This window comes from Akebia trifoliata, chromosome 14, assembly GCF_017979445.1.
Source record: "Akebia trifoliata isolate Shusen 1 chromosome 14, ASM1797944v1, whole genome shotgun sequence".
Lineage (NCBI taxonomy): Eukaryota > Viridiplantae > Streptophyta > Magnoliopsida > Ranunculales > Lardizabalaceae > Akebia > Akebia trifoliata.
In genome coordinates, this window is record NC_141388.1 from 28708464 (window position 1) to 28735083 (window position 26620).

Here is a 26620-nt window from a genome sequence, read left to right on the forward strand (position 1 = left end):
TTTTATTATTATCCGTAAGCGCTATAAAGGGGCCCACCCTTTTTTAATAAAGGAGGCTAAATCCTCAAGAAATTACACATCAAGTCCAGAAGGTAGATTAGAGACAAACCACGAGGAACATTAACTTGATCAGCAAAATTTAAAATAGAATTACAAATTGCTGCTTTTTTTTTTGCTAACCATTCAGTCGCTCTATTAGACTCCCTCGAACTATACCAAACTTTTGTCGGATCTACTAAATTGATTTATGTGGTTCCGAGAAGCTTCAAAAACTCCATTTAAACAATTAACAACATATTGAAAATCAAAGCATACTTCTACTCGGTTAAAGCTCTTTCCATGCGCAAAAAGTAGGCTTTCAAGGATCGCATGAAATTCAATCCAAGGCACATCATTGTATGAGAAAGCTGCACAACCTACAAGCACAAATCTTCCTTGGTAATCTCTAGCAATGAAACCAAACCAAAACCACGTCCAGTCCTTGACATCGAACTATCATTATTCAACTTCAAGAAACCAAACTCTGGACACTCCCATTTATTCCAAGACTATTCCGTACCATTGAGCCTCTTCATGCCTTATTCCAAGTTGATTTGTATGAAAACTTTCCTGATAAAATAACACTTAAAAAAATAATTTGTAAATTTTTCAAAAAAATATTCTATTAAATCACAATTAATCGTAATTTTTTTTTAAAAGTCAAAGATTTTTTTATATAAAAAACTTCGTGAATTTTTGAAAAAAACGTTATGTAGTTAACAATTATTAAAATTGTGATTTAAAAAAAAAAATGCAGATTTTTGTCATTATGTGGGTCCGACCCGATTCCCATACATTACAGGCCGGACTTCATGCCTGACCGGCCCATTAAATTCCCCAAGCCCACATAGACAGAATCTTCTCTTCAAGTAGAGAATCTCTGTTCCTGTGGGAGTCTGGAGCTGCAAATGTGATGATGGACTCAAGTGGATTGAGTACCCTAAATTTCATTTTCCCTCTCCATCGTTTCCGTTGCAGAGCTTCTTTCTTTCGTCCTCCATTTTTAGTCTCAGAGTTGAAGAAGAAGCGAAACCTCTCTCTTTCTTCCTTCTCTCCACCACCCACTCTACAGTGCTCATGTACTCTTCTCTCTTCGATTTGACTCAGATGATTTACGGGTCAATTAGCGAGTTTTACCAACTTTGTACAAGTTCTCTGGGCTAGAATTATTCTTCGATTAAAGGAATTTTCTTTGTTTCTGCGCAGATGACAGTGAAACAAGTGGAGAGAATTGGCTGCCTAATGGTGTTGGAGAAGCGGTTACTGATGTCTCACACAACAAACTTCTCCAAGTGGTATTAGTTTCTCCTCAGGTACCAACACCTCTCTCTCTTTCTCTCATTAGAGCTAAACTTATTCATTTTGTTGTAATGGTTCAATGTTTCTAAGTATTATAGGATGTGAGTTCTCCTCATCAATGGGGTATCGACTTTAATTAGGAAAAAAAGTTTTTTTTTTTTTGGTTTTTCCAACTCGGATCATGTATGTTGGAATCATAAAAGATTTGATCTTTTCGAATTTTTTTCAGAGGTAGAATACCTGTCCAATAATTTTTGCAGCTCGGATCATTTATAGTGGAATCATAAAATATTTGATCGTTTCGAATGCTGTTTGTAACTTCGTACTCTCCGAAACATAAGGCTACATCCGAGAAAGAACTAGATGGAAATCAGTTCAAATGTAGGATACCCGTCCAACTTGGATCATGTATGGTGGAATCATCAAAGTTTTGATCTTTTTGAATTTTGTCTATAACTTCGTACTCTTTGAAACATAGGGCTACCTCACTCACAATGCCTATTTGATGTTTGATGTGAATTCCCTTCCCAAGAGGCCTCTATATATAGGTGTGGCGTGTGGATGGTGACTGTGGAGGGATAAAATTATTTTTCATCCGGATTGTTCATCTACACTATAAACACACATCCTGAGACAGACACGTGGTATTATTTGAAGAGCATTCTAGTTTATTAAAGAAGAATTTTAATTTAAAAGGATTCTTCCCCTTTTTTTTATGTAATTGATATTTTGGATAAGGGACAATGTGGTCAATTGTAATTAATTAGGGTTAAGACTCTAATTAGGGTTTCTCTATTTAAAGGCCTTGAGGCCATTGTAAAAAGGGAAGGAGGAGGAAAGATGGAGAGAGGGAAAGGAGGTTATGTAAATATGAGATTTATAGTGAAACGGCTCCCCGAGCCTGTGGACGTAGGCACGTTTGCCGAACCACGTAAAATATTTTTTGTGTTCTTCTCTTTTTCGTTATTTTTTCTATTATTTCTATGATTTATTGGCGAATGATCTTGCTAAAAATTAAATCTTGAGGTTAATCACAAAATCGACTTCCACAATTGGCGCCGTCCATGGGAACGAAGAGAAAATCCATGAGAAACCAAGTGATATGATCGATGTTCCAAATCAGGAGTTGGGGGCTGCCCCAAGATGGACCCCTTGAAATTTTGGGGTTTAGATCTATTTTTGCCATGAGAAGAATTGTGTGTAGTCGTTGTGTGAGTCGTGGCAGCATAGGTAGGCTCACACAAAAAATTAGATAAGACTCTTTGATGATTCCCTACGTGTTGATACAATCCATATATGGAGAAGAAGATCAAAGAGCAACTGAACGCAGATGTAGTTGTCGTCAAGGATGCTTATGGAGATGGACTGAGAGAGATCAATGCAAGGGGTAAAGAGGGTTCTAATCGAATTGGGTTTCTTGGAGCGGTGGACTGCTCTGTTGCTAAAGGAAAACTTAATTAAAGAAAGTGAGGAATTGTGTCTTCTGTAGCAGGGAGGCAATTGCAAAAAACAAACGTGGCAATGCGTATGTTGTAGAGAGAACAAGAGGAGAGAAATGGGTGTTGTGTGTGCGGAAGAGAGTATGGGTGCTGTGATTGTTGAGTGGGCTGGCAGCAACATAAAAGAAAAAAAAATATATATATGATACCTACCTGGGTAGGCCTACTGTTGCCAAAGCTCTTCATCAAGTTTGAAATTCAACAAACTTTGGGATGGGTCCCACTCTATGGCCTTTCAAATAAGGAGATCACTTTCCTTGATAAGGAAAGTGTCCTGACCACATAATTATATGGCATTTTCAAGAGTAAGGCTAGCCTTACTAGTTTTGTAAGATTTCATTTTTATGAACGGTTGTTGAGCTCATCACGTGGCGCATGAGGACATGATCCAATACCATGGGCGTGTGGAGGAAGAAATGGCGGAACAGCTAAGGTTGGACATTAGGTTGCAAATCTGCAGTGCTCGGGGGTTGTGTAATCCCACATTAAAGGGTACAACGAAGGTATTTCACAGGACATATACAACACAACAAGCGTACTCCGCTGCAAGGATATAGAAACATCAATATTATTAGGTATCATTTATGTTAAAAGTGGTAGATATAGAAAATTTAATTTTATTGCATGGCTTCTTCAATAAAGTAAATAGAAGAGGGTGAATTGAAGTGTGGTCTTGTGCATAAATATTCAATGTATAGTGAAATTCATATGGTTGAACAAGGAAACAAAGTGGTAAAAGGAGGACATGGGTCCACTTCAGTTTATTGGGGATCCCCAATTCCCACCAAATCGCACCGGGTTAACAAAGTCGTTTGGGGGCTTAGGTTACGCGCATAATGAGGTGTCACGTGACACAATTTATTACGCGAGTTAACTTATCATGAAATTAACGTGGGGACTAATATTTGGGGGCTTAGTTTGAGCCCAATTCGTTCGTTTGGGTGGCTCGACAAAAGAAAATTTTGGGGGATAGTTCTATGTCCAACTCAATCGAGTCTACAGACTCCAATGAGTTAAGTAGCTTAATTTATAGTTCAATTTGTTGTTGTATGATTGAGGGCTTAGTTCGAGTTCTTAATAAGGGTCCCATGTGATTCAATTTGTTACTTGAGAAGGCTCGATTTAAAAGTAGTATGGGGGCTTACCTCGTACCCAATTTGATTGAGTTTAAGGACTCCGTTGAGGTGGGAGGTTCAGCTCATAATTCTAACCCACCAAGATAAAATGATTATATTTTATGAACGTTGTGATCTTTGTTGGTTCAAGTTTCAGGTCGATTCATCAAATTTTTATAAGGGGAGAAGGTCGGTTCCTCCTGGACCTGTATGTCACTCTATGAGGTGAGTGGCACAAAATCCTAATAAGGTCGGTTCCCTTTGCGGACCCGTGTGTCATTCTATGAGGTGAGTGGCACGAAACTCTAATAAGGTCGGTTCCCTCTGCGGACCCGTGTGTCACTCTATGAGGTGAGTGGCACGAAACTCTAATAAGGTCGATTCCCTCTGCGGACCCGTGTGTCACTCTATGAGGTGAGTGGCACAAAACTCTAATAAGGTTGGTTCCCTCTACGAACCCTTGTGTCACTCTATGAGGTGAATGACACGAAACTCTAATAAGGTCGGTTCCCTTTGTGGACCCGTGTGTCACTTTATGAGGTGAATGACACGAAACTCTAATAAGATCGGTTCTTCCTGGACCCGAGTGTCATTCTATGAGGTAGTGATGCGAAATTTAATACGGTTGGTTATTTTATTGATTATCAAAGTCTTTGATCATTTTGGGATCCAAGCTCGATCTGGGACTACGGTAGATTATTTTATTATCAAAGTATTGGATCGTTTTGGGAGAATAATCAAAGTATTGGATCGTTTTGGGATCCAAGCCCGATCTGGGATTTCGGTTGGTTCTGTGGTTATTTATCAAAGTCTTGGATCATTTTGGGATCCAAGCCTGATCTGGGATTTCGGTCGGTTCTTTTATTATTTATCAAAGTCTTGGATCATTCTGGAATTCAAGTTCGATCTGGGATTTTGGTCGGTTCTTCTAGCATTTATCGGAATTTTGGCTTATTAAGGAAATTAAGTCTAGCTCGCGGTCAAGTTTATTATTGGAACATCTATTTATTATTGGAGCTCAATTGAGTTGAATATCAAGTTTGTAAAAAATAAGTCCGGGGGATCAAGAATCATAGTAGTTCGATGGTGCTCAATCAAGTCAGAAGTATTTCTCGAAGGTGGATCTTAATGTATCAATCTCCACCTTCGAGAAGGGGCTGTGCGGAGGGATACAATTATTTTTCATCTGGATTGTTCATCTATATTATAAACACACATCCCGAGACAGACACGTGACATTATTTGAAAAGTATTTTAGTTTATTAAGGAAGAATCCTAATTTAAAATATTTCTTCCCATTTTTTTTATGTAATTGATATTTTGGATAAGGGACAATGTGGTCAATTGTAATTAATTCGGGTTAAGACTCTAATTAGTGTTTCTCCATTTAAAGGCCTTGAGGCCATTGTAAAAAGGGAAGGAGGAGGAGAGATGGAGAGGGGGAAAGGAGGCTATGTAAATCTGAGATCTATAGTGAAACGGTTCCTCGAGCCCGTGGACGTAGGTACGTTTGCCGAACCACGTAAAAAACCTTTTGTGTTTTTTCACGTTTTCGTTATTTTTCTATTATTTCTATGATTTATTGGTGAATGATCTTGCTAAAAGTTAAATCTCGAGGTCAATCACAAAATCGACCTCCACAGTGACCTATGCGAATATTGTAGTTGCTCTGTTCATCCGTGAGCCCTTAAGTCTAACCACATTCACAAAGAAAACAAGCTTGCGTTACACAAAACTCTCCCCTTACTATTTAGCCAAACCAAACATCTAATGGCCCATATAAAAACCTATTTCCTTAGCAATAACGGTTCAATCAATCAAACGGGCTTAACATGTTAACATTATGTTTTTTTTTTTGATTGGTAAAAGTCATTTCATTAAGGTGGTCGAGAAGATTGACGAAAAGAAACAATACAAGAGAAGTTAAAGTCAAATATTCTCGATGCTGCAAACTTGGTCCCATCTAACAACAAAGTCTTCAAAGGACACTTCCCTAAACTCCTTAAAGACCTTGCACTAAAAGAATAGCAAGCTCAAGATGGACATTACAATGTTGCCCTCCGAGTCACATCTTCCCTCAAAAGTGCGGTTATTGCGCTCCAACCAAATCCCCCAACAAATTGTGAAAGGAATGATCCTCCACAAAATTCTTTTAGCATCACGTAATGGCTTACCCCATGAACCCCAATATTCGAACATGTTAATTGTGGAGGTCATTTTTGTGATTGACCTCGAGATCAAATTTTTAACAAGATCATTCACTAATAAATTATAGAAATCATAAAAAAATAATGAAAAAGAGAAAGAACACAGATTTTTTACGTGGTTCAGCAAACGTGCCTACGTCTACGGGCTGGGGGAGCTGTTTCACTATAGATCTCAGATTTACATAGCTTCCTCTCCCCCTCTCCATCTTTCCTCCTCCATTTTTTCCCTTCTCACCTTTTTACAATGGCTTCTAAACCTTTAAATAGAGAAATCCTAATTAGAATCTTAACTCTAATTAATTACAATTGACCACATTGTCCCTTATCCATATTAACAATTACATAACAAGGGGAAGAATCCTCTAAAATTAGGAAGAATCCTCTTAAATTAGGATTCTTCCTTAATAAAGTAGAATATACTTCAAATAATGCCACATGTCTGCCTCGGGATGTGTATTTATATTATAGATGAACAATACAGATGAAAAACGATTTTATCCCTTCAAACAGCCCTTTCTCAAAGGTGGAGATTAATACATCAAGATCCGCCTTCGAGAAATATTTCTAACTTGATGAACACCATCGAACTAGTATGATTCTTGATCCCCCGAACTTATTTTTTGCAAACTTGATATTCAACTCGGTTGAACTCCCATAATAAGTAGATGTTCAAATAATAAAATTAACCGCAAGCTGGTTTTGATTTTCATAATGAGTCAACTTTGACAAATGATAGAAGAACTGATCGAAATCCCAAATCGGGCTTGGATCCCAGAATGATCCAAGACTTTGATAAATAAGAAAAGAACCGACCGAAATCCCAGATCGGGCTTGGATCCCAAAACGATCCAAGACTTTGTTAAATAACCACAGAATCTACCGAAATCCCAGATCGGGCTTGGATCCTAGAATGATCCAAGACTTAAATAATAGAAGAACCGACCGAAGTCCTAGATCGGGCTTAGATCCCAAAATAATCCAAAACTTTGATAATCAATAGAATAACCAACCGTATTGGATTTCGCATCACTCACTTCATAAAGTGATAATCGGGTCCAGGAGGAATCGACCTTATTAGAGTTTCGTGCCACTTACTTCATAGAGTGACACACGGGTCCACAGAGGGAACCGACCTTATTAGAGTTTCGTGCCACCCACCTCATAGAGTGACACACGGGTCCGCAAAAGGAATTGACCTTATTAGAGTTTCGTGTCACTCACGTCATATAGTGACACACGGGTCCACAGAGGGAACCGACCTTATTAGAATTTCGTGCCACTTACCTCATAGAGTGACACACGGGTCCGTAGAGGGAACTGACCTTATTAGAGTCTCGTGCCATTCACCTCATAGAGTGACACGGGTCCAGGAGGAACCGACCTTATTAGGATTTCGCATCACTCATCTCACAGAGTGACACACGGGTCCAAGGGGAACTGACCTTATTAGGATTTCGCATCACTTACCTCATAGAGTGATGCTTTGGTCCGGGAGGAATCGACCTTCTTGCCTTATAAAAATTTGTTGAATTGACCTGAAAAACTTAAACAAACGAAGATCACAAAGTTCATAGAATCATTTATTTCAATGGATTATAATTATGGGTTGAACCTCTCATCTCAATGGAGTCCCTAAACTCAATCAAGCTGGGTACGAGGTTAGCCCCTATACTACTTTTAAATCGAGCCTCCTCAAGTAACAAATTGGATCACATGAGACCTTTATTACGAGCTCGAACTAAGCCCCCAAACATACAACAATGGATTATAAATTGAATTATAAATTGAGCTACTTAACTCGATGGAGTCTGTAGACTCGACTTAGTTGGGCATAGAATTAGCCCCCAAAATTTTTCCTTTCATCAAGACATCCAAACAAAACAAATTGGATCACATGGGATCCATCTTACGGGTCCGCATGAAACCCCCATCTTATTTTTATGTTGAGTTAACTCGCGTAATAAATAGGGTCACATAGGACCCTTAATTATGTGTATAACCCGAGCCCCCTAACTATATAATTGTTTGGTGTTATTATTTGTTCGACAGTTAATAAAATTTAAGAACTTTGAATTTAACATAAATACCTGATTGTATCATAGTATTTGAGATACATCTTTTTGTTCGGAGGACCGTAATGTTCTTGTCTTGGCATGAATCTTTTTAATTGAAATATGGTGGATCACCTTCCTTTCGCATAGCCCTTTGTTGACACAGGCTTTTCATAGTAGTACCCTGCAATTTTCACACTAGCCCCTTGCACCTCCACGTGAATTTTGTTATATAAAATTAGACCCGGCAATATCATCCCCCACCATTGGTTGAGTGCCACCTTCCACCAGGTGATCCTATTGGCTTAACATAATAGTAACATAATTTGGTCATATCACCTTAGGCTTAACTACAATAAAGCCATGTAATTGTACAAGGCACAACACTTTCCTTTTGAATTAACATATTATTATAACCTGCCACTTGGGAATTGCCCTGGTAATATCAATGCTAAGTAATGAATGTTAAATCAATGCCTAATGAAATCTCTTCTCACATTGAACTTTTTCTTTTGTGTTCACATTAAGCTTGGTACAATGGGGTTAGTCCTGACGAAATCAATGCCAAACAACTCATTTAAATAGGTTAACAGTAGCATTTTGTCTTAGTCATCTTTACCATTGTAAAATATATTAAAATTGATGCTCATAAATACACACCCCCACCTTTTACCTTTTATCTACCATAAATATATTTTTTCTAAAATCTTGAATGCCAGAAGACACGAACATAAAACATAAAAATAAAATAAAATAAAATACCTGGAAGCATCACTGTCTGACTGATGCTATTCCATCTAATTTAGAATGCACTCATCCTTGTGGTAACAGTCCTTTGTAGACCTCGCTGGTTGTATAGTTACCCCCAAGACTACACATCTCGCACCAGCCCCTTGCCTTCTATAGAAATAGAATAGGCCTTATGCAACGACCCCGAACTTCGTCATATGTTAACAAGGATCGGAGGAAGCCATTAATGATATATAAATCTGGCCATATCATTCAATGCCTGGTGCTATCAACTCCCTTTTAATTCCAAAGGCTTTACCCTTTTGAATCTATTTATTCCTGAACCTTTGTAATATATAAATCTGTCCTTAGCTATTGGTCCTTGACGATGCCATTGCTAAGTTGAATTTACCAATTCTTTACATTGTTTTAGGTAAGTTTTTTGACCGAGAGATCCACCTTTTCAAAGAAGTAATAAAATATTTTTATACAGAAAGTAACCTTTCATTAAATGGAGCACTTTTGTATGTACATAAAAATTGATTGGGTGGAGTGTACGTATCCACCAAAACTGATCACACTTAAATATTTGACCCTTCAATATTGCACGTGTCTCCCCTTTAGGCATTCTTCCCCGTTCGTTTTCCTAGCACGCACCTCTTTCATGCCTGCAAGGTCGTAACCAAAAATGCCATTAATGGCCGCCTTGCACCGTTCCTGTTCAAACTCAATTCACACCTGAAACTCTCTTCAGATTTTTTGTTTGTTTCCTTCTAAAAACGTGTATGTTATTGTCCCCTATACCAGTGTAACCCCTCTATAGTTACGGTTACTGCTACACGCACCGCCGCTACGCACACAGGACTCACCTTTATCCTCTGTTTCTTTCGTTCTTATTCTTCTCCATTGGGCAGCACATCGGAGCCCCAAATTAGTGAAATTGATATCGTCGATCTTCTTTCACTGAACAAAAACCTGATCTGATGGACAATCTGTAGTTCGTCCCTCGACAAGCTCGAACGGTGAATCCATGAAAACCCTAAATCAGATCATGAATAAATTGGATTGAAAATCTTAAATCCATGAAGGCCAATATTCACGATAGCCCCCTATTTCTCATTGAGACCTCGGCCATACCGCGTGTTTTTTCGTGGTTCGGACAACGCCAATTGTGGAGGTCATTTTTGTGATTGACCTTGAGATCTAATTTTTAACAAGATCATTAAACAATAAATCATAGAAATCATAAAAAAATAACGAAAAAGAGAAAGAACACAGATTTTTTACGTGGTTCGGCAAACGTGCCTACGTCCATGGGCTTGGGGAGCCGTTTCATTATAGATCTCAGATTTACATAGCCTCCTCTCCCCCTTTCCATCTTTCATCCTTCCTTTTTCCCCTCTTCCCTTTTTACAATGGCCTCCAAGCCTTTAAATAGAGAAACCCTAATTAGAGTCTTAACCCCAATTAATTATAATTGACCACATTGTCCCTTATCCAAATTAACAATTACATAACAAGGGGAAGAATCCTCTTAAATTAGGATTCTTCCTTAATAAAGTAGAATACACTTCAAATAATACCACGTGTCTGCCTCGGGATGTGTATTTATAGTGTAGATGAATAATCCAGATGAAAAACGATTTTATCCCTCCACATTAATGATTGAAGACGGCATGCACCACAACACCCCAAAGAGGCGAAGAAAGTGCTTTCAAATCTTGTTTGCCACGATGCAATGAATCAAGATGTGGCTTGCGGTTTTCTCGCTTCGTAAGCATAGATGACACATGTTGGGATCCATTACCCCCTGTCTCATGCATTGGTCCATAGTTAAGATTTTTCCCAAAGATGCACACCAAGCAAAGAAAACCACCCTTGAAGGTATCCTTGGGCCCCAAATCGAAGATGCCAGGAATGTTTGCAAATTTTGATCTACTAGGTGAGAGTAGAAGGATTTGACCATGAAAACCCCTTTCTTTCCTCCAAACCACTCTCAAGTCTTCAACTTCGGTTCGCAACTCCTTCCTGTCAAAACTAACAAGTAATGGAGGCACGAAGTCCATCTCCCAATCATTTAGGTTCCTTCTAAAGCCAAAGTCCCACGCCCACCCATCTCTATCCCTCAAAGTGAGAGAAGCTACCGGTAGTCCTTTTTTTTTGAGACAACCCATAGAGCTCCGGAAATTGAGTTGCTAATGTCCAAACACCACATGTCTTCCCAAAATTTAGTATGCCATCCATTCCCAATCTTCATTCTTACATTTTTATGGAAAGCCGGGTGGTGAGAAGTTATCCCCTTCCAAAGGCGACATCCAAAAGGAGCTCGATTGACCTTGCTATCCCAATTCCCTTCCTCTACCCCTAATTTTGAGGCAATCACCTTTCTCCACAAGTTGTTCTTCTCAACCCCAAATCGCCATAACCATTTTCCTAATAGAGCAGTGCTCATTATCCCCAACTTCTTGATGCCCAAACCCCTTTTATTTTTTGGTGTGCAAATCTTCTTCCAATGAACAAGATAAACTTTATCTTCCTCTCTCATCATGCCTTAAGAAATTTCAAAACAATTTATTTAACCTTATCTCAACGCTTCTTGGGATATGGAAGAGTGACAGTAAAGAACTTTTGATTAAGGTTACCTTTTCCCCCCTTAGACAATTATCTCGTCTTCCACAAAGCTAGCTTCCTTTCGACCTTTTCTAAAATCGGATCCCATATGGTCTTGCTCCTAGCTGGGGTGCCTAGTGGCAACCCCAAGTAGTTAGTAGGAAGTGCCCCCACAGAACACCCAAGAGTGGTGGTACCTAGGAGCTCAGAACTATGCACATTATTGATCGTGAACACCTTACTCTTACGGAAGTTAATGGCTAAACTTGAAATTGCCTCAAACCCACACTTAGGATGCCCAACTGCCTATGCGAGTCTTTTGCAAATACCAACAAATCATCTACGAATTGGAGATGTGACAATTGAGGGCACCCTCAACCCGTTGAGAAACCTTGCAGATCACCATTGGAGACTGCCTTAGCGATCATCTTGCTAAGAGCCCCTGCTACAATGAGGAAAAGAAAAGGGGAGTGGGTTGCCTTATCTTAGACCCCTCGAGCTTCTGAAGAATCCATGAGGGGACCCATGCACAAGAATGGAAAAGGAAACCCTTTGAGATGCACCTCATCACCCAACGAGTCCACATCCTTCTGAAATCAAGGTGACCCGACATATATTGAAGAAAGCTCCAACTGACATGATCATTTTCTCTAGGTCGATTTTACGAACCACGGGCCTCCCAGATTTCACCCTTGACTCAATGCACTCATTGGCTATGAGAACATTGTCCAAAATCTGTCTACTTTTGATGAAGGCACTTTGAGTCTGGCTATTTACCCCATCTAGTACACACTTCAATCTCTCCGCAAGTAACTTAGAAATGATTTTATTGGTACACCCAACCAAGTTAATCGGTTTCAAATCCGCAATGTCCTCTGCCCCATGAGCCTTAGGAATAAGCGTAATGAATAAAGAATTAGAACCTATATCTAAGAAACCCTCGTGATAAAACTTCGATACCACCTGCATTAAGTCCCCTTTTAAAGAAACCCATTGAGAAACCATTTGGCCTCGGGGCTTTATCACTACTCATGGCGGTTATAGTCCGATGGACTCCTCCTCAAACGGTCTCTCCAAGAAAGTCTTCTGGGCTATAGAGATCGTGTCAAAGTGTTATTTGTCCAAATTTGGCCGGGCGCTATAAGTTTTCATATACAATTTCTAGTAAAACTCCAGCACTTCGCTAGTCACCTCATCATCCCCTTCCTTCCAAACCTTATCGATATTCAGTTTAGAGATGAAATTAGCTCTATTGTGACCATTTGCCATCCGATGGAAGAATTTTGTGTTGTTATCACCTTCTTCAAGCCATTTCACTATTGGTTTTTGCCACCAACTCACTTCTTCTATAGTTGCTAGCCTTTAAAAGTTTTCTTTCAAATCCACTCTCTTATAACGCCTTTCCGAAGAAAGCCTCCTCCCTATCAAGAGCCTCGATCTCAAGTAATATTTCCTTCTTTTAAGTCTACACCCTACCAAAAGTCTCCACATTCCATTTCTTTAACCTTTCTTTGATCTCCTTGAGTTTCATCTTGAAGACAATCCCGGACATCCTTTGAAAAGGTAGCTCATTTCCTCAACCGTGGATAAGATCTCTATCACCTGGTTGAAGTAGCCACATGTTCTTAAACCGAAAAGGGATCGGGCCCCTCTTCACAGCCCCCACTCGTGGGCAAATGGGGCAATGGTCAGAGGTTGGGTTTGGCACTGTTTCTTGCAACAATGAATTGAAATGTTCCTCACAATTTCCTGAGATTAGGAACCTATCTAGCTGGTTGAGAACCACTCTATCCTAGTTATTCGACCAAGTGAACTGGTTTCCTCGAAGAGGAAGATCAATGAGCTCATTCCTATTCCCAAACTCTCCAAACTTTCTCATCCTCGAAGTCACTCTCGACTTGCCAAATTTCTCGAAGGATAACTGGATCACATTGAAGTCGCCCCCCAAACACCACGGTTTATCCCAATAGTTGTGTACATGGTCGAGTTCCTCCCATAATTGACATCGCTCCGAATCACGGATTGGACCATACACACCAATAAAAATCCACTTCAACTCATCACTAACGCAATTGCACAGAATAGACATCGTGAATGCCGCTACCACTTCAACTTATCTTAACATTATGTTAGTGAGCACATATCTATATATCTAGCGATATAACAATGAAATAAACAAGAAATGCAAGAATAACACTTGATTCTCCTTTAGGGGAAAACAATTTCGAGCACTTAGCCTGAACACACATATAGGTGCTCAAACTAACACATAGCCAAGGAAGTGGCACTAAATACCAATGCCATCCCTACTGGCTGGATAACAAAAACAACCAAATTGGCTAACGACAAAACTAGTAGGGACCGAAGTTTGTAACCATCTGACCAAATGATGGGTCCATAATTTAGGGTTTCTAATGGTATTCTGTTCAAAGTCCATATCCAATTGTAAATTATGTTTACATAGTTGTTGGTATTCAATTTGTCATCAAACGAAAGTTATCAAAATAAATCTAAGGTTCTAGTAGCATTTTCCAAAATCAAATGCAAAGTATCATATTCAAAAGTTGGAATATAACCAAAAGGTTATATAATCATCTTAGAAGTGCTTCAAAAACACATTCACAATATAATATGCAAATATCTTCATATGACTTGTATAAAGGTTCCAAAAGGATTTTTATAACTCAAAACTCCAAATAAGAACTAGATACATCTATAAATAAGAAGTTGGAATAAATATCAATCCCGTGAAATCAAGATAAGTTTCAAACAAAACTGTTCAAATTGAACCTTAACATAAACTTTGTAAAAGTCTATGATAATGTGGTTCCATATGTGCAATGTAAATAAAATAGAAAAACCACCGAAGTATACTTACAATCAATCTTCACTATATACTCCTTACTGGGAAGTTAAACTAGTTTCTCAAACACTTTGTCATTCTCAAAATTCTAAAGTTTGTTTGGGAGCTTCTAACAATAGAATTAGAAAATCAATTTCTTCATCAACCCAACCTAGTTCACCATATTATTATCATTAAAATGTCAAAGAGATCAAACTTCAACTTCAACTTCAATTAAACTATGTTTAACTTTCCTATTCAACAATATCCCCCTTAATATTTTCAATTACCATCAACTTCAATAAAATCAACATTTAAGAAGTAAAATTTCTCATAACACTTCTTAATTTCTAGGGAATTTTATTAAAAAATTCTGCAAGTTTGGTTTCCACAGAAGACAAAGCCATTTTCTACTTCTCACAACCAACAAGTCTTTTGCTACAATAACCTGAGCATTTGGACGAAAATACCCTTACATCGCACGAATATACTTTCCGCATCTTTCTCTCATCTTTGAGAAAAAATTGAGTTGACCTCTCTGTTTTAAAATTTCAACAACTCTGAGTACTTCATCTTTTGTGATTAACTTAACCCTCACATGCGACAAATTCGATCCAACCCTATTCGACGAACCCCTCACCTACGAAATCCCATTCAACATTGATGAAACCCTCACCCTCGATCTTCATCTTCTTCTCTTTACTGGCTCTCGCTCACCTCTGCTAAAATCTCATCTACGAACCATCCTCTCTATCGCTCTCTCACGATCGTCTTCTTTGAAGAAACAAAGCTGCAACACACAAAGCTTGAAATCAACCTCACTGATAACCTCAAAGTCTTGTTTAAATTTTGTAACCCAAGTCTTGAAGTCGACCCCAAATCGATTTCCTCTATAAAAATACAAAATATGGTAACATCTTAAAATCACCAAACCTTTCCTCAAATAAAAACTAATCAAAATCTGTCTCATCCCTATGACAACAAGCACTACTCATTAATGAAAGCACTCTTCAATAATCGGCCTCCAATTGAGAAAGCATTCACTATCCTTGTATGTAGGTAGTAGTAATATTGGGATTACTTGGTCCTGCAATGGTTTTTGTGTTCATTATTGGAATTAGTCTAATTCACTTGAGTGCATTGGATTAGATGGGACTTAGATTACAGTTTTTCTTATTACTTACTATGTTGAAGATCAACTTGAAGAATTGATTTAAAGCTTACACTTGAGTTCAATTTGAAGCTTACTGTGTTGAAGATGTTTTCCTTCGAAGAAGATGATGGTTGCAAGTTCAGATAAGAAGACGAAGGTCTAAGAAGATGATGTGATGATGGTTGCAATAGGGTTTCTTAGCGAGGAAGAAGGGTTTCTTCCAAAAAGGCAGGTTTTTTATATTTTTTTTAGAAAAAAGAAGAGAGATAATGGAGGAAGAGAGAGAAATATGATTGACTTGTGAATGTGTTTTTGTGTGATGAGTGCAAGGGTATTTTCGTCCGAATGCTTGAATTACTGTAGCAAAAAGACTTGTTTATTATAATAAGTTGAAAACGGCCTTGTTTTCTAAAGAAAAACAAGGGTTTCTACAAGAGGAAATTAGGGTTTTGAGGTCGTTGTAGTTTGTGACAAAGCAAAAATGCGCGGAGATTGGAATTTTCCCAAAGGAAGAGAGCTAATATTATCACTTGAAATATATATATTGAAATCTTAATAAATAAATTCTTTGATATTTCATAGTTGGGTCACTACACATAAGCTGATTGATGGATTCTTCAACATTACTTTTGACTACTGCAAAAAGGATTTTACTCTTGCTCTCATTCACTTTCAAGCTAGAGAAGGATTGGAACCAGGTTGGCAGGCTTGGAGTTGACTTTTAAGAAGACCATGAGGTCATTTGGAAAACAAAGATGAGAGACAATGGTATTTGTGCATTTATGGTGAAGATCAAAGGAGTGGTCCCTCAATTTGTCTCTAAACATAAAGGAAAGGGCTTCCATTGCAATCATAAAAGGATAGGGAGAGAGAGGATTGCCCTGTTTAACTCCCCTTTTTTCCTTGAAAATTCCCTTGAAAGCTGCCTTTGATGGAGATGGAGAATATGGGGGAAGAGATGCAGGATTCAACCCATTTAGTAAAGCTAGCTAGGAAGTTCAAAATCTCCAAACTTTTGGTAATTGAGCTCCATTTGATGGTGTCAAAGGCTTTTTGCAGGTCTATCTTGACGAGGGACCTTTATGTTCCGGATAATTTCATGCGATAGCTTTATATTGTCTGAGATGCTCTTCCCCTTGATGAATGCATATTGATGCTTCAATATGTTGGCAAACACCTTTGAGATGCATTTATACAACACATTACAGCATGATAGGGGGGCCTTTAGTCTTTAATAGTTGTGTGTGTGCATTGAGCATTTAGGGATCGAAACTATAGTGGTAGAACTGGTTTCCCTAAGCAATTTTCCATTTCTAAAGAAGCTCTTCATGCCATAAACAAAGTCCTTCACCACTATGCTCCACGATTCTTTAGAAGAAGTGGCAGTAAACCCATTAGGTCCTGGGGCTTTATTGCCATCCATAGAAAACAATGCCATCTGGATTTCTTCATCAGACATTTCTTTTCCCAAGCAAACAACTAGATCATAGGAGAGAAGAGTTAGGGTGCCAAAGGAAATCGTCTTTTATTTAATCATCAGGCATGTTTTCCCAAACGAATCCTGAAAATAACCTAGAATCTCCTTTCCAATAGCTTCCTTAGTGGTGAGGATAACATCATCACTCGTTTCAGTGCTGGAGATCCTATTTCTGGCTCTTTGGGCTTTTAATGATAGGTGAAAAAGACTGTTTTTGTCCCTCAGGGTTTGAACTCTGGATTTTTGCCTCTTAGAAGCTTCCATTCTTCCAGACAAGCAAGAGAACATCGTTTCATCGGGTCCTGATTGATTGATTTGAACAATAAAATCCTGGGGTTTCTGGGCTTTTATTCCAGCTTGATCCGGTTCTGCTGATTGGATTTGGGTGCCGTTCCAAACCTTGGGATTACTTTCTGAATGGGATATTATGGCCAATTGTCAACTGTGGGTGGGGTTTCACTCAACTGTCGAGGTTTTTGTGCTTCTCAAGGGCAGTTTGGCTGAAAATATGGGAATTTTCTGAAAATTTGGGTTGGCTGATTAAAAAAAAGAGTAAAAAAAATTGGGGTGTTTACAAATATCAACCTATTTGTAAGATTAATGTGCTTGATCAAGTTTCATCCCCAAATATCCAACATGTAGAATTGTGTTACCTTTGACAAACTTGTAATAAGCAGTACCATTTAGTTCTTATAGAATGGTAACTACTACCTCACGTGCATTATGGATATGTGTTGTTAGATGTTAAAATTGTCTGGCCGAGATCCTACCACATGCATAGAAGCTCCAAGTTATTGTTCTAAAAGGATGGCCAATCTAAATTCCAAATTATTCTGAAGTTCTCATCATCATCTAAAACTCCTCATGGGCAATCATGTTCACTGAGTGAACATGAGCTCCAGCTCACTAAGCCAAATAAAAACCCTTTTCAAGAACTTGTTCTACATAACATTTCTTGGGAGTCGAGTGAGTGAAATCTCTTTGGCTAATAACAGAGCATCCGTGGTCTTTGTTGTTCTTTTTGGTTTTTGGCTTTGTTGTTTCTTTTTCTCTGTTTTGCTTTCTGTCTTTGTATTCTCTCTTTGTGAACTTCTTGTTCCCTTTTCAATAAAATTTTGGTTATCAAAAAAAAATTGTGTAGCTTTACAAATGTGCACATAACAGCAACAAATGTTGTAAGGCCTGTACAATACAAGTAAATAATAGAATAACTTAAGAAGCTACAAATTGAGACTAGTAACTAACCACCCTAGCACTCATGTTAGTTGTTTAGTGTTAAAAAGCTATAATTGTTAGGATTTTGGTCATTGGATCTATGAACATCCTCTCCAACGAAGAGTTTTCTAATGAGTGTTTCCCTCTATGCAGCCTTCTCGGTTTGGAACAAAATAATATTGTCCCTTAATGTTTTTCCTGCGATCAGTATTTGATTCTATGTGTAATCAAACACCAGCAAACGATTTTCACACATCATTAGAGGAGGATAATTGTTTCAAAAATGTTGTAAGAATGTACTACTATTTTAACAATGATAGAGTAACCATGATGATAGTACATGATACATAACGCGCCATAACAAAAAGCCATCATCTAGAGTAACATATCCATGAGATTAGCTCTCCCCACATTAACACAAGTATACGAAAATCTGAGAATTTGTGAGGAAAAATTTACTATTAATTCCCAAATATAATGTGCAGAATCTCAAGTAAATGAAACTCACATTTATTTTTCATTGGAAATTTTTTTAGGTCCTTATATGTTTGTTTAAAGTGAAAAGATAGGACATTAGGCATCTCCCCAATTTGTGGGTTTTCTTGCCCCCTCACCCGCACCCTCCAAAAAATAATAACAAATAATCTTGTATAAATGCATCATACAAGATACTCAACATTTTCTAGCAAGCACCAAATCTTTTCCCATGCATCAAGTAAAAATTCATGTGGTTTCAATTCCTTTTGTTTGCTTGCAATGACTTGAGTTCTTTTTTCCCTTGCAGATTCCTGGAAACACAGGATGCATAGCCAGAACATGTGCAGCATCAGCTGTGGGACTGCACCTTGTAGAGGTTGGTTGGTATTATTTAGTGGCCATAGAAGCTTCACTTCAATCTCTTGGAATTTGTAATCAGGATCACTGCATTATTTGACTGAATTTCAGTATTTCAAGAAATGTGTTGATTCTGCTCCTTTTATCAGCCTTTAGGATTTCAGGTGGATGATGCAAAACTGAAGCGTGCAGGATTGGATTATTGGCCGTATCCCACAAATTTTCTCATGATATAGTCCCTATTTTATCATATTTTTTTATAGGATCCATATTTTATCTTCTTTTGTGTCAACTCTTCTTTCTGGTGTTTTTTTGCATATTGATGAACTTTTTTCTATATTTTCCAATATTGCTTGGCATTCGCCATTTTACTTAGTGAACTGTAACACAAATCTATGTTTACTTGTCCAGTCCAGTGTTTTTGGGACTAGGTTTAGATGACGTCTGGCTTCCTTATCCTCTTTGGAATTATATCTGGATTTTCAATTGAAGTATTTTTTTAGTGCTTCTCCTAGTAATGTTGTTTGGTTACTAAGAGAAACCAACATGGTAGCCATCTAACTCTCCATCTCCCCTCAACTGCTATTTTGGAGAGTCAAACTCCTTTTATGGGTCTCTAACGCACTATCCATCCCCCTCTCCATTTTCGAGAGTGGTGTTTTCAATAGCCGTTTTTTAAGGGGAGGGGGGGGAGTTTGGGAATCCCCATTTTTGGCCCCAAAGACACTTCAAGACGATTGCAGGTAATTTCATGACTATTGGGTTGAAGGAAAAAAAATAATATAATATTAATGTAGATAGCATGGTTGGCGTGCATACCTCTTTGAATATCCAAAATAACTATCCATAATATGAAGAAACAAATATTGCTGTAATTTCAATGAATAATTTTCCACACACTTTATTGATAAGAATCCTATGTTATATACACAATGGTTGAGAAGCTAATTTAGGAAATATATAAATGGTAAATCTAAATCTATGCTACTGTTACAATGTACAGCTGTAGAATTCAAATCTTAGAATCAGATTTGAATATAGAATTAATGACAGAATATACAGCTGTAGAATTCAAATCTTAGAATCAGATTTGAATATAGAATTAATGACAGAATATATGTTATGGGCTAGACATGCTCTGTTTTGATTTGAGTAGGATCCACGCATGCTTGCCTTATACGCCCCCGCAAGATTGAGCTTCCATCGGCAAGACCAATCTTGTTGCGTAATAATTCCGTGCGCTGTTTTGACAATGGCTTCGTTAACAGATCAGCTAATTGGTCTTGAGTATGAACATGTCTTACTTGGATGCTTCCTTTTTGCACTAAGTCACGCACAAAGTGAAGATCGATTTGAATATGTTTCATGCGCGAATGATTGACTGGGTTAAAACTGAGATGTGTGGCGCCGAGATTGTCACATAACAGCTGGGGTGTTTCTTTGATTGGAAATGCTAGTTCTTTGAAAAGAGTGGACAACCACATTGTCTCGGAAGCCGCATTTGCTAGTGCCCGGTATTCAGCTTCTGTTGTGGATCGTGCAACTGCTCTTTGTTTCTTCGAGCTCCAAGAAATGGGGTTAGATCCCAAAAAACTTATATATGCAGAGGTTGACGTGCGGTCATCCACATTTCCAGCCCAATCAGCATCGGAGTATGTCCTTAATACCAGAGTTCCAGCTTTGTTGATCTGAATCCTATAAAAAATTGTTTGTTTTAAGTAACGAAGGAGCCTTTTGGTTGCTGTCCAGTGATTTGTAGTCGGCTTGTGCATAAATTGAGAGAGTTTGTTGACTGCAAATGAGATATCTGGACGCGTCAAGGAAAGGTATTGAAGGCTTCCTATTATTCTACGAAACTCTGTGCTGTCCACAGCAGCGGTGCCATCAACCAATTGAAGGGATTGAGTTGTAGAAAGAGGTGTTGACACATCTTTTGCACCACTCATATTTGCTGTGGCTAAAAGTTCACGTACATATTTGTGTTGTGATAGAAATAATCCTGCTCGGGTAGGAATTACTTCAATCCCTAAGAAAAAATGAAGAGAACCCATATCCTTGAGAGAAAACATGTCACCCAGCTGCTTAATAATAGTGGCCACAAGGATTGAATTATTTCCGGTAAGTACAAGATCATCAACATAAACTAGGAAATAACAAAGATTTGATCCTTGGCTGTAAATGAAAAGAGAGGAGTCTGCCTTGGAATTGTGAAAACCCAGCTGAAGAATAACATTTTTGAGTGCTGTGTACCAAGCCCGTGGAGCTTGTTTGAGCCCATAGATCGCCTTTTTTAACCTGCAAACATGATTAGGTTTGGACAGATCTTTGAACCCCGGGGGTTGTGCCATAAACACGGTCTCAGTTAATTCACCATTTAGAAAGGCATTGTTGACATCCATTTGCCTCAAATCCCATCCATTCATGACTGCAATAGATAAGACAGCTCTAATAGTTGCTGGTTTAACCACGGGACTAAAGGTTTCTTTGTAATCAACACCCGGACGTTGATTATAACCCTTAGCAACTAGACGAGCTTTAAATCTGTCCACTGACCCATCAGCTTTCCTTTTTAACCCGAAATACCCACTTACAGCCCACAGGTTTACAGTTTGAAGGTGGTAAAACTAGGTCCCAAGTCCCATGTTTCATTAGAGCAGTAAGCTCATTAGACATGGCCTCACGCCAGTGAGGTTGAGAAATGGCTTGGCTCACACTCGTTGGTTCAATGGTTTGGGGGAGAGGATATTTGGAGATGGTATGGATCTGTTTTAGTTTGAAAATTTGGTTCATTGATCTTGTGGTCATGTTATGAGTGCGTTGAGGAGGATTATTTGTTCCGGTAGGATTTGTGGAATTTGAATTTGTTGAATTATGATCTGAACCTGGATGTGTATCAGTAGAAAATTCATGAGATTGCGATTGCAAATTTAAAGAAGAATCAGTCCTATTGTCATGTAGAGAAGGGTTCGGATTGGTGGTGTTGTGACGTAGGACTTGCAAACAATCATGAAGTAAAGAAGCTGAGGTTTCGAAATTACTTGATGAGGATGCAACAATGGCAGGGGAATCTTCTGGAGGCAGCGATAAGGCAGGCATGCTGGACAGCGTTGATGGAGGCACGGTAGACTGTGGAGCATCGAAGAAGAGGGGTTGATATTTGTGAGGTTCTCGAGTGTTCTGGTTTGTCACGGATGGCACGATTTGGGACGGACTGGAGTGTTGTTGACTTTCATCAAACAACACGTGCCGTGAGATGAAGAATTTTTTTGTTTGAGGTTCAAAACACTTATATGCGTTTTGGGTTGGTGAATAACCAAAAAAAATGCAAGCTTTTGATTTTGGTTGCATTTTATTTGAGTTGTAGGGTCGTGTGAGAGGGTAACAAATGCATCCAAATTTTTTGAATTTCAAATAATTTGGTATTTGACCAAAAAGGACTTCAAACGGTGATTTTTCTTGGAGAAGTGGAGTGGGTTGTCTATTTATGAGGTAAGAAGCTGTTTGAAAGGCATAGGGCCAATACGAGAAATCAAGATTTGCATCATAAAGAAGTGTAAGGCCTGTTTCTACTAGATGACGGTGACGACGTTCAGAGACACCATTTTGTTGCGGGGTGTGTGGAGCAGTGGTATAGTGAGTAATTAGAGGTTTATCTGCTGCGGAAGTAGGTTGGGTATTGAGGTTAAAGTTTGGATTTTGATCAGAGGAGGAAGACATTGTGGTGACTTGGATTTGTGGCTCGTTAGAGATTGGCTGCTCTGATACCATATGAAGAAACAAATATTGCTGTAATTTCAATGAATAATTTTCCACACTTTATTGATAAGAATCCTATGTTATATACACAATGGTTGAGAAGCTAATTTAGGAAATATATAAATGGTAAATCTAAATCTATGCTACTGTTACAATGTACAGCTGTAGAATTCAAATCTTAGAATCAGATTTGAATATAGAATTAATGACAGAATATACAGCTGTAGAATTCAAATCGTAGAATCAGATTTGAATATAGAATTAATGACAGAATATATGATATGGGCTAGACATGCTCTGTTTTGATTTGAGTAGGATCCACGCATGCTTCCCTTACTCTTGGAGTTGCTCTAAGTTACAATTTTGCTGACTTGCTTTTATTCAGCTATTTTGTCATATCCTCTGTTTGACTCCCTTCTTGACATATTTAGGTTTCTAGTAATGCCAAATAATTACTACAAGTTTTCAAGAATTAACCAATTAAATAAGATATGTAGTTGTTAAAATTCATGGCTCGTGGGCAGAATTCAGAGACTATTTCAGGCAACAGGTATTCTCCACCATGACACTACTCTCTCTCTCTCTCTCGCTCTCGCTAGGGTAGGTTTATTTTTTTTCCTTTCTATTTTTACTGCAGGAGGGGACTAAACGGTTGCTGGCATTTACCAAGAGAGGAGCAGCCATTCATTCGGTGAGTTTTTCATCCTTTCGAACGGCCTTGCTTGGTTTAAGGGTTTTTCTTTTTCTGCTTTGAATCTTAATATTTACAATTGCGTCAACATGAATGGCAGTTTCTTTTTTTCCTTACACATTATCTATTGGAACTTAAATTAACGCGCATTTAAGATCATAACCTACTTTAATTCTATTGCATTGCAACCGAAGAATATTTGAAATCTCTTCTTTAAGTAATGCTGTTTTCTTTGTTATCATATATTCGGGACTTAGTTTTGAGCATCTCAACTGATAATTCATTTCCTCAAGGAAAATCTCGGTCTTAAACATTAGATTTTCTTTCTTCTCTCAATTGACTATAAACGCTTATAGGCAATGCGTTTCACCTATTCTAAATTCTTTCCATCTGTTAAATACTTCCCCAATATTTTATTTTTGGGTATTTTAGAATACCCCCTGTTAAATTGGTGATATTAGGCAATCCTTGCAAAATGCAAGAGTAGGTTTATCCCCCTTGACCATAAGTCAACGTTGTGTTTTCTTGATGACTTAACATTGAAATTTTGATTTTTTTTCTTTCACAATGCTCTTTAAACACTTAAATTACTAAATCAAAATTTCACTATTAAATCATCAAGACAAAGCAATGTTGACTTACGGTCAAATGGGGTAAACCTAATCTTGCATTTTTCAATGGGGTAAGCTAATATCACCAATTTAATAGGGTGTGTTTCTAAAATACCATTTATTTTTCCCTTTTATGAGTATTCTATCTCTATTTTTCTCTATTTTTTGTTTTTAATTTTTTTAAACTTTATTGAATTAAGGAATAAGAAAGGGCATTTGGTTTCAGCATCAATGTAGTATTCTTTCACCATGTAACAATTAAGTTTCGTGAAATGCTATTGTGGACTTAGGTTTTGAATTGTGATTGTGTTTACAAAGTTGTTTGGCAACATGTAACAATTTCTGAGGCAAGAGTTCACTTTAAGCGTGCATATGTAACCAAATTTTCATTTATAGGTGTCTATGATTTCAGAGGAAACATTCTCTTCCAAAGAAAATCATTTTCCCATGTAAATGGTCTTGGAAAAAATGGATTTCCTCACAAAATGTTTGGAGATGCTCAATTTCTCCTAGGAAAATGTCATAAAGAGCTAGGTTTTAGTTTTGTTGTGAGGGGTAATTATGAATGGGTAAGATTATACTTTCCCCATCCAGACAAGAAAATAATTTTCCACTTCCCATGAAAATGCACAATCGTATACTTACAAATCACATTTTCCCAGCAATTTTCCTGCACAATTATACGTACGTGCCTCTCCCCTTCAGTGATAGGCCTGTCAATGGATCGGATCAGACCCGAAATCTGATCCATTCCGATCTGATAACTTCAGGTTGGATCAATGATTTAGATTCCAATTAAGATTTGATCCGATAAGGTTCTAATCTGATATCTTATTGGATCAAATCTGGATTGACCATATCCTGATATGATAAGGGATCCAATCCAATAAAATATTTGAAATTATATTAATTATATTATATATTTGTTTAAATATATGAAATTTATTTAGACTTTGTACATCAAATAGGATTTGGACTGATCTGGACCCGATCTGATTGTTATTGGATCGGGTTTGGATCTAAATATTGAGATCTGATCAAAACCCGATACATTAAGCGTCTGATATGTTACTTATCAGATCAGTTCCTGATCCGATACTTATCGGATTGGTACCAAATCAACCCCGATCTGGTCCAAAATCCAATCCTATGACAGCCCTAGTCTGTGACCACCCAGAATGCTTGCTCCCCCCACCACACGCACAAGTTCGCAAAATCCAATTCCAAGAAAGTAAAGATTTCGAATTGAATTACGGATTGTGCTTGTTATTGCAGGATTTCGCATACAGGGGAGGTGATTGGCTTGTATTTGGTTCAGAAACTTCGGGGTTACCACCAGAAGCATTGTTTGATTGCAAGAGTGAAACTTTTGGTGGTGGGACCATTCGGATTCCTATGGTGGAAACTTATGTTAGATGTCTGAACCTCTCTGTGAGTGTTGGTATTGCTTTGTATGAAGCCTCCAGACAGCTAAACTATGAACAGCTTCAGTTCACGTCTGAGACATGCATCGATAGCGAAGGATCGTTGATTACTGAGGATATATTTGCTTAATTTTAATAATTCAATTGCCGTTTTAGTTTGTTTCTTCAATTCTCAACGGGAAAGAATCGATTAAAAAAAAACTGCTGTTGACCAGCCATGGACCCTACTAATCATTGTCATGGCGCCTACCAATGCTGCAATCTGGGCCGTTCAATTGTGGATTTAAGTTCTAATTCTTTGAAGAGCAGTATTTCTAACACTCAATCTGTAACATCCCATTATGTAATTGTGGTGTCCCATTACTGATAATTTTAGAATTATATTTTGTTATGAAATCTACCACCAATGTATTAAATTTTACTTCCCATGTCCATTTTGATCGGGATCGAACAATATTTTCGGAGAGAGATTTTCATGGTGTAGAAATTAATACATTTTTTTAATGGGAATATTTGGGAAATGATGGAAATATTGAGAGAAGTTTTATGCAAAATGCAGAAAATTATATGATAAAGTATGTGAACACGTTCCTGCCAGCACCGAGTTACTGAACTCATTAAGAACAGGCTTATTGATCTAAAATAAAGTATCTGAACACATTCAAGAGTCTCCTACGAGAAACAACCCTATAGAATGTAGAAATGAAGATCAATATAAATTTGAGAGTTTGATTGTCAACAACGGTGGTATAATTTTTAATCTGTTCAAAGATGAGCTCATAGATGTGTTCGATACCCAGTTTCAGCAATATTTCCTCAGGGCATTCCCTCACTTACTTGGTGCATGTGATGTGCGGGCGTTGCATGTGCCCGGGTTCTAGTTTTGGTTAACCCCCCCTAGTTGGATGTAAGTCCGGACCCCCATTAAATTTGCATTCCCTCACTTACCTAGTGCATGTGATTTGCGGGCGTTGCACGTGCCTGAGTTCCAGTTTTGGCTAACCCCCCCTAGTTGGATGTAAGTCCGGACCACCCTATTAAATTTTTTTTTTTTTTTTTTTAGTTTGT

The 26620-nt window shown here is 38.0% G+C and overlaps 1 protein-coding gene across 1 annotated transcript; it reads left to right on the plus strand.

The window, feature by feature from the left end:
* The first annotated feature begins 904 nt into the window (after positions 1–904).
* AGL26 (tRNA (cytidine(34)-2'-O)-methyltransferase) lies at positions 905–26082 on the plus strand. The gene is made up of 7 exons (XM_086422888.1): positions 905–1118; positions 1246–1352; positions 19021–19089; positions 19220–19278; positions 23316–23376; positions 23464–23517; positions 25404–26082. The coding sequence occupies exons 1-7, from the start codon at positions 953–955 to the stop codon at positions 25680–25682; spliced, it is 795 nt and encodes a 264-aa protein (XP_086279014.1). The 5' UTR covers positions 905–952; the 3' UTR covers positions 25683–26082.
* The last annotated feature ends 538 nt before the right edge of the window (positions 26083–26620 follow it).